The following is a 9658-nucleotide window of genomic DNA, read 5'->3' on the forward strand; positions in this document are numbered from 1 at the left end:
GTCACAAGCAGTGTCACTTCTGTAACCAGAAAACTGATTAAACTAGAAAGTTTATGTGCCATAATTAAATCAGGGGTGCCTTAGCATGGTGGGATTATGAGTAAAATTTTTGCATGTCATTAAATTATTGACATAAAAGCACCTTTTAAATAACAGAAATCAGAGAATGTTTAAAATTTAAATACATTTTTTTAAAAACTGGAAGAAAACCAAACACTCTCCAGAGAGAACCCCCTAGAATGTAAGGTTTAACTCACTGAGCACAACCTTCTCATACACAGGGAAGCAACGCAAGCCTGGTCCATTTCCAGCTTTCTCAATGCTCTCTAATGACAGGAACGCAACAGGTGTTTAATAAATGCTTGGTGGGGGAGGGGGCCATTAGTGGGAATATAAACTTGAGCAGCCAACCACCTGACACAAAACTAAAAAAAATCTCAAAATGCTTATGTCCCCAACCCAGCAATTTCTTAGGGAATTTCTTCTGCTGAGTCACTTACATCTATTTGCATACATGGGCAGAGATGAGTGCCCATCAATGTGCAAGGCAGCACTATTTATCATGTCAAAAATCTAAAACTAACCCCAACAATGACCAAGAGGAGACTGGGTGACTATATATGACAATCATGTGACAGAAGACTGTGTGGTCTATAAAGAAGTATGTCCTTTTTTTTTTTTTCATTAGCATGGACTTAACATGGAAAGAAAATCAACATTGGTTTTTAAGTGAAAGGAAAAAGATACACAACATTATTTAGAATATGAACCCATTTGGGGAAGAAACAAAGATACACACTCTCTCACACCTTCCTGCGTATTTGCATATGCTCAAAATTTTTCTAGAAGGACACCCCCAAGAAACTATAACCAGTGGCTACTTCTGGGAAAAGAGGGTAAGGAGAGAAAATACTGAAATTTTACTCTCCCTGTATATTCTTCTAGACTGTTCACCCTTTTAAAAAAGCACAATCAGAAAAGTTACCATGCAAGAACCACCTCATGTCATCAGTCTGATCAACTCAACATTTAGCTGTAAAGTTTTCTAGCAATCTACAGAGCATCATTTTAATCATGAGAGAAAGTGCCTCATCATCTTAACAGGCCATGAAAAGCCTCTAGAGGGGAATCAGGGGAAGGTGGAGGGTACAGAACCCCAATGTCTGACCCTGAAGGGTTTCAAGAAAGGTTCTGAAAACAGTGAGACTCATAAAACAATATAAAGTTGATCTAAGTTTAAAAACCTGAGACTAATTCCAATATAAATGGATCAGAAGTTCAAGCCTCTACTAGGGAGCAAGTACAGCTCCATTTCTTCACCGAGTTAGGGAAGGTGTCCCCTGTGAAATTTTCAGGCACTTAAGATTACCACAAGTCACCTTACTAGTGCTTTGTGCATTTTTGCTGAACATAACAGGCAAGATTTTTAAGACAGGCTCTGCAGTACCTCTGAGTTAAACTCTGTGATACTTTGAACACTCCAAGCAGCCCAGGGACCTTGCACTTGCTGTTTCCTCTACCTGGGACTCCCTTCCCCCAGTCCCTGCATAACCAACTTCGCTATTCAAGTTACAGGTCAAATGTCACCTCCTCCAAAAGACTTCCCCAGACATCCTTCTATCATATACAGTTTGAACCCCACCCCAGTTCTTCCCAGTTTATGTCTTTGTGGTACTTACCATACCCAAGTTTGTTTTGGTCATTCCCAAGGTAAGTCCCATGAAAACATGGGCTTCATCTGCTGTGTTCATGGCTGCATTCCTAGTGTCTTGAACAGTGCCAGCACACAGTAGATGCTCAATTAACAAAAGATTTGTAACAGATGAAAACTGAATTGAACTGGGCTTAACATTCAACGCTAACATTAACTCGAAAATGAACTCAAGTAGCCTCCAAAAACTTTGTGACCACTTACAGGTGGCAGGTTCTCTTTGTTCTCCCTATTTTCTGAGTCTCAGGGTCGCAGATAACACAGAAGGCTGATTTTGCAGAACCTAAGACATCCTGTCTCAGGGTACTGAAGAGGAACCGATAAGAAAAACAAAAAAGCAATTGAATCTTCCCAAGGATGTCTGCTTGGATTCTTCCAAGTTGCTACTTTATGTGTCTGTGCTCATGAACACCACAGCCTCTGTCCCATGATTTCCCCCTTGAAGCCCTAACTGCTTATACTTCGGGGGGACAGTGACTCTTTAAGGCCTGAACCTGCCACTCCCTCATTTGCTGGCAAATGAGCAAAACTATTCCTCTCCTCAAAACCTTGCCAGTGTGTTTTGTGATTTGACTTCAGGGACAAGGACCTGTTTTCAGTAACAGGTTGAATACTTGAATGAATAAAAAACAGTTGTGGGACAAACAGGAAATCATCAAATCCAGTGTTTCAGAAGACCACACTGACAGTTCTTCATACTGGGAAAACTCAGGTACCACATAAACACTCTCCAATGGGAAGGACGTTTCCAAGCAAGGAGTTACCTAACAGACCAATAAAAGGTAAACTGGGGTTCTCAGACAACTCAAGAGAGGGAAGGAAAAAGCCCCATAAAATCTCAATTACTACCTAAGGATGACCAATCAGGGCTGCCCTCCCTGGTCATCTAGACCCATTTTCCAGAACTTGGCAGCCTCTCCCAGAAAAGGAATGCCACAATTAAGCCAAACGATACTTAAGCAGAATCTCACCTTTGTGACTGTCCACATACCCTGGGGCAGGTTAAAATGACTGAGTAGAGCTTCAAAGCTGCCCATTAAGGACCAGCGTTTGCACCCTGGGATTGAGCCATCACACATACTCTGCCCAGAAAGGATTAGGACAGAAAAACGGCAGTCCTCATTGGAAAGAGGCAAAGAGCATGGAAACCATGTAAGTCCCTTCTCTAGTACTAGAGTTTAACCTCTGTAAGGTCTCATTAGATTCTCCAAGTCAACTCTAATAGGCCAATTACCCAAGAAGTTCAACAGCCTAAAGACCCAGGGAAACACCGGGATGAGGGCAAAAGTCTTGCCCCAGATTTCTTCTCAATTTCTCCAGGCCAATGGCTGGGTGCCCTCACCAAGCAGGGAATAATAGGCAATGTCTGGAGAGGGGCTACTGACATTTAGTGGGTGGAGGCCAAAGATACTGCCTGCTATCCACCCTACAGTGCACAGGACAGACCCACAGCGGAGACTGATCTGGCCCAAACTGCTGAGGGTGAGAAAGTGTGCTCCACGCCTACCGCTCTGCCCCTACTCTAGCTTCCTCAAAGGCTCCCCATCAACCCTCAACCTTCAAGAGGTAAGTACAGGCACATACCCCCATCAGAAGAGATGCTGTTCCAGTTTCCATGCCAGGCGGGGGATGTTCAAGCCCTTGTCATTATCCCAACCCACTTATTAGTGCTTTCTTTCTCTTTACAAAACATCCAGGCAAGTTTTTATGGGCTAGAGTTGTACTGCCTCTTGTGATCTGATAATAAAACCTAGACCCTATCCCACTGCAAAAATCGGGAGTCAACATACAAATTAGATGCTTGCTTCGAATTCCTCGGGCATTCATAATTAGTTTATCCATTCTCTTCCTGCCCAAGACTGCTGGAGCCAAGGTGTCTATCAAACTAGTGAGTCTCAGATCATCCCCAGTTACTTCACCAAAAAAGTGGGGCTTCAAAGCAGGGATGCCACCTCAAATGCCTACAGGTGCCAGGTGAGTTCCATCAGTGACGGAAAACAGGCCAGGTGAGAAAGTGCAATGAAAAAAGGTGACAGACGCTGGGCCCTAGAATTAAACTGCAACAATGAGGCCTGTTGCGGGAATGGACAAATGCAGGCCTCTGTGCTATCAAACCTTCTGATTTTTCAGAGGTCAAATCCACAATTTTCTGTGAACCCCTCCAGTCAGTAAATACGAGCAATTACAGGAGTTCATAATTAAAATAATGAGCACACCAGTGGCCTAGAATTTAACCTCCAGTTGGCACTTGTTCCTTATAAGCTCAAATTCAAATGCTGATTGACCCTACTGTGTTTGAGGCACTGGGTCCTAGGAAAAGAGAGATGGACAAGAGTTAGTTCTGGCCCTTGCTATACAAAATATAAGCAGTCAAATATGGAAGCTGGAGGGTCAGTCTACCCAAGCAGCCATTCCAGACAGGTGAGTTACTATTTCATCCTTAGAGATCTCCAGAGAAGTTTCAACTGAGCTCAAAACCATGCCGGTGCTTCATGACGTTCATTAGTTCAACAAGGATTTACTAAGCACCTACTATGTCCCAGGCACTGTTCTAAGTGCTGGCATTATGGCCATCAACAAACACAGGCAAAAACTTCAGCCTCTGCACTCCCACTTTTGGTGGGAGTTTATTTACAGAGAGTCAACAAAAAAAGTTAAATGTTTGGTGGATTAGGTGGCAATAAGTGCAGTGGAGGGTCTCAGGGGAAGGTTGGGAAGAACTGACAGTACAAGAAGGGGCAAGGACTCAGAGAAAAGCTGCCTGAGGTAACATCTGAACAGGGGTTAAGGTGGAGGAGCAGGGAAAACAGTGAGTGCAAAGGTCCTGAGGTTGCCTGGTAGCCAGCGTAACCAGAGCAAAGTGAAGACAGAAATTAGTAGGCACTGAGGTCAGACAGGTGATAGAATCAGATTCTGCAGGGCCTTGCAGGCCTCTCTGAGCCCTCTGGCTTCCACTTTGAGGGCAGTGGGGAGCCACTGCAGGGTTTTGAGGAGGAGAATAGGATCCCTTTGGCTGCTAGGCTAGACTAGACTATAGGGGTCAAGGATGGAAGTGGAGAGCAATAACGAGGGAATATTCAAATCCACAAGTGAGCCAATGGTGGCTCCAGCCAAAGCAGTAGCTGGGGAGGCTGAAAATCCAACCAATTTGGAAACATTTTGAAGGAATGGACGACAGGATTTGCTGACAGATGGGATGTGGAATGGGAGGGAAAGAGGGGAGGGAAGGTTGATGCAAGTTTCTGGCGGTGAGCCTCCCAGAAAGGGGCTTGTGTCCACTGAGATGGGGAGGGTTGGGGAGGCTTGGTGTGGGTGGTGGGGGGCATTGCTGAAGCTCTATGTGAGACATGGTTAAGTTGGGGACACCCAGAGGGAGATACCAGTTCCTAAAAGTCGATACCCCCACCAGGTTCTCAAAGTGCCACACCTCCAAGACCACCATAAACAGAGCTGCTCCACCTGGGGAAGGAGAATGCGACCTTTGTAAGAGTCTGCCAAATGGCCCAGCTGTAGCTTCCTGCTGCAAGGCCTAAAGGCAACCCAGGGCCCCAAATTAGCTCCTGCCCTGTCCTCACAAAGGTTCCCCTTTTCCCCCTGAAAGCCATTGTCTTGCCAATGGGTTTTAGCCCCAGGCAAGTTCACTACTGATTCAGTGTGACCAAAGAAATTGACAGCAAAATGTTCTTGGGGTGAAAGGGTTATACCCAACTTTATTTCCAGGTGGCAGGTCAGTCACTAAAATCTCGTTCACTCAGGGCGAGTCTGTGCAGCAAGCCGGTCTCTGCCTCTGGGTCCCTCTGTCCTCACAGCCATTCTCTGGGCCTCTCTGCCTGCACAGCTGTCCCACACGGCCGTCCTCTGGGCCTCTGTCCTCAGCGCTGCCACCACTCCAACCACAGCGCTGCTGTTCTGCAGCCTTGCAGCCCTGCCACCGTGTCGTGCCCAGAGCACTGGGCAGAGCTCTTTTTATTGAGTCAACAGTCATGTATTGCCCACAGGTGTGCAGTGAGCTAGTCACCCACGGCCAGGTGAGAATCCTGGCCACAGGAACTCTCATTTTATCCACAGCCATTTCCTTGTTACTTTAGGCCCATCCTATTTGTGTATGAAGGACGTGGGGGAGGGGAGGAACCCTGTAGTTCCAGGATCCCTTTCAGCTCTAACCATCCCCAAGGAAGAGAGAAGAGACTGAAAAGGGCAGACAAATGAGGAAGCAGGGAATAAGGTGGAGGAAGGCAAAGTAATAAGTCTGAAAACTAACAGAAAACTGGGAGAACAGAGAAAAAAAAATTGGCTCTTCACAGACTGTTGGAAGCCAAGAGCAGCTATTAAGGCAGGAATTAGCCTGGTTCCAAGGCCAGACCTTAGTCAAGCAGAATTTCTAATAGCTGCTAAAACACTCCTTGCCTCCGGCTCACTGGCTGCAAGTTCGACCATTCAGGAGTTTATGGGGTTCCCCCAGGTCAATAACAGCACCAAATAGGACCAAATATTTGGACTCCAGAACCACAACATGATCTGCTACGTCAGTTCTCCACCAGCTGCAGCAAAAATTAATTAGCGGATTCCTGTGTTGACCATTTCCCTTAACTGAGTGCCACCTGTATACCAAACTGCAACATTCCAGCCACCTGCAAATATTTGCTTGTTCATGCCTCACGTTACTGCTATTCACTTGATACTGTACTATATTACCGCTCCTATTTTCCACCTGGGGAAACGGAGGCATGGAAAGGAGAACTTACCTGAGCTGCAGAGCCAGGAGAACCCAGGGGATGCGAGCACTCGTTCTAAACCACCACACAACACTTACTTAGTTTTTCTAATTTTTGACATTTTCTGATTTTCTACCCAGGCTTGCAACATTTTAATAAATACATTTAAAAAAATAAACTCCAAAAGAGAGGCCCAGCCCCATTTTTCCAGCCATCACTCAAACATCAGCCACAAAACAGCCCCTCCTACTGGCCTGAATGCAAAAAGCAAGTCAAGTGCTGGTGAACTCAGCCCCTACTTTCTATCTAGACAAGGAACCTCTCCTCTCATCCCAGAACAGTTGCCTGACCGGAAGTCAGCGGAGCTCTCACCGTGACCCACTTCCACATTCTGGTTTCTATGGACATTTCCTGGTGCTCAGCTACCCAGAAACGCAGCTCTGATAAGAGTCTCATGTGGACGAATCACCTTGATTTCGAAACCCACAACCTTGGTCAAGGAGAAGCCAAGCATGAATGGGTGGGCAGCTTGATCCAATCCCCACCAGCCGAAGAAAAAGTGGGTCCAAGGCGAGGGGCAAGCAATGTGGAACAGGACAACTTCATCTTTGGAAAGAACAACCATTGTCTCACTGTGCAGGGCACTGCACTGAGCTACCTAAACAGAACTCATTTCATCTTCACATCAACCACAAGAAATTATGACTTTTTTTGCTCCCGCCCCCATTTTACAGATGAGAAAACTGAGACACAGCAAGGCGAAGTGGCTTGCCCAAGGTCACAGTTATCTACCTGACTGGGAAGCCAGTCTCTCCCAGCCCTGAGCACGCAGCCCTGGAACACACAGACACGACCTGCTCTATGTTATAATCGGTTTCTCCGGCTACCTGTCAGTTCTCATAGCCTCGGCTGCCTGCTCTCAAACTCTGGTTCCAGAGACAGGGACATCCAGAAGGAGGAGGGGCAGAAGAAAGTTTGGAAGGCCAATGACTAGAAGAAGAGGGAGGCAAGGCAAAGGTAAAGGCCAGCCACTGCCAAGCCCATGCAAAACCGAACCAATTGGTCATTTCTGTTGAAAAAAGTCCTTGCAAAGAGGGAAAAAAAAAACACACTTGGTTTTCCTGGATAAGCTGCTGAAGCCAAATAAATGGAGGACACCCCCAAACACACTCAGCTTTCAAAACCATTAGCCATCAACTGCCAGATGCCATCGATAAAAGACATCTTTATGTAGGCTCTAATTTAGGGTCACCTATTTTTTTTCCCCTGTAATTTCAGAGAAGAAAATTAACAAGGGAATGCTCCAGAATTCACAGCAACACTAGGCCAGATCCCCATTTGTATCCTTGCAGATGAAACCTTGCTGTTTTTACATCCTGCATAGAGAGCAGGGGTTCCTAAGGTTTTCCCGGCTCTGCTAGAGTCCTACTTTGCAAATGGTCTGTTTTCCAATCATTCGCAGACTCTGAATGCAAAGCATCTGTACTATTTTCAGCCCAGAATAAATTTCTGATCCCACTGGCCTGAAAACTGGAGAAACACCAAGGGGTGTTTGGTTGCTCTACCCAACCATAAACCCCTCCCCACCAAAAAGAAGGACTTTCCCTGGGAACCTCCAGGATGACTTTCTCAACACTCCAGATGCAGCCTGCAAGGAAAAAAACACACAACACAACAAGAGGGTATTCTGGGATGCTATCGCAAGCTCTTAAAAGCCAAGGTTGTTTCTCTCTCTTGCGTCCTAAACAAAAGCAGGAAAACCATCATGTCCAGATTTGCCTGTTGTGTTTACCACTAATCAAGACAGTGTGACACAAAAGTGCCCTCCTAGAACTAAGGGATAAATCCAATTAGAGGGAGGCTAAAGCACCAGACACCAGGGATTAAACCACAAAAAGTGGAGTCAAGAGACCTTGCCAGGCTCAGCAGCGAACATTCAGAAGAAAACTTGCCAGGGTCAAACCCACTTGGGTCCCCTCAGAAAGGAGCCCTATGGTACCAGGGTGGGAGAGCACACCCACGGTGCCAGGGTCCTGGACATCCCCATCTGCCCCCAAACATGACCCGAGGGTCAGGTGAGACATGGAAGAGACAGGCAGCCCTGTCTTCTTTCCTGCTGTTCCCCCAACTCCCACACAGTCGCTAGGCAGAAAGAAAGTCAAAGATAAAAATATGTAACCACAGGACAGAAATGGGGATGCAAAACCGGGGAGGGAGCAAAGCAAACCTCCACATAAGTACTCGGAGGTACCTTCCTACAGCATAAGCCTCTTCCCACGCAGCCCTTTGGTAATGGGGTGCTCTTTGCGAAATGAGGGACCCCAACCCACAAGGAAGATGGGAGGGCTTAAGCAGAGAGCCAACCCTCTTAACTGCTCCCACCCCTAGCGTCCCCTTCCCCGGAAGGTTATTTTTAATTGGAAGGGGAAACCCACAAAACAGGGAGGGCCCCCATTTCAGCCCCCTCCCCCGGGCTCCGTCCCCTCCGTTTCTCCCAAACCCCAGAGCCCGGCACATGCAGCCCCCAGCCTCGCGCCCTACTCCCCCGGATCTGAGTCACGCAAGTTTTCCCCATCAGCTGCACTCCGCAAGGGGCGGGTCGCGGGCCGGGCAGGCAGCAGGGCCCCCCAGGCCGCAGACACGGCGGGGACCGCGGCGACCGCGTCAGCGGCCGGTGCCGGGACGGAGGGGGTGGGGGGTGCCGCGGGCCCGGCCCGCCCAGCCCGGCGCTTTCCCCGGCGGGCCGGCCTCCCCGCCCGCCGGCCGCCCTCCCTCCCAACGGCCCCACGCGGCCCAGGCGGCCGCCCAGCACGTACCCAGAAGGGGTCGGAGCCATCGGCGCTGCAAAAGCCTCGGAGCGCCATGCGGCCGGCGCGGGGCGGCGGGCGGTCGGGCCCGGCTCCTGGCGGCGGCGGCGGCGGCAGAGCCGGGGCCGCAACGCCGCCTGGTTGGCAGGCGCGTCACGGGGATGCGGTGGCCCCGCCCCGGCCCGCCCCGCCCGGGCGCCCTGCTCACCTCGCGGTGGCTCGCGTGGGCCCGCGGCCCCCCACCCCCCGGGCTCCGTCAACCCGCCGCCGCCGGAGGCCCTCCAGGAGCGTCCGGGATCTGTGTCCAGACCCTGCCATCAGTTTCGAGCCCTGTTGTAAAAACGACGACGACCGTTGCTACAGTAATAATAACAGCCAGGAGACAATAACCCCGTGCCGAGCCCTCTAGGAGCTAGGAGTGCCCC

The 9658-nt window shown here is 48.7% G+C and overlaps 1 protein-coding gene across 4 annotated transcripts in view; it reads right to left on the bottom strand.

Annotated features, from left to right (window-relative positions):
• The window catches only part of ABCC1 (ATP binding cassette subfamily C member 1 (ABCC1 blood group)), a 113529-nt gene extending 104130 nt beyond the window's left edge, over nt 1–9399 (bottom strand). For all 4 annotated transcript variants that reach the window (XM_073215530.1, XM_036991951.2, XM_073215529.1 and 1 more), the window contains exon 1: nt 9243–9399. In XM_073215530.1, the coding sequence (XP_073071631.1) occupies nt 9243–9290 (48 nt within the window). In that variant the 5' untranslated portion in view covers nt 9291–9399. The remainder of the gene's footprint in view (nt 1–9242) is intronic.
• Between the last annotated feature and the right edge of the window lie 259 nt (nt 9400–9658).

This window comes from Manis javanica, chromosome 10, assembly GCF_040802235.1.
Source record: "Manis javanica isolate MJ-LG chromosome 10, MJ_LKY, whole genome shotgun sequence".
NCBI lineage: Eukaryota > Metazoa > Chordata > Mammalia > Pholidota > Manidae > Manis > Manis javanica.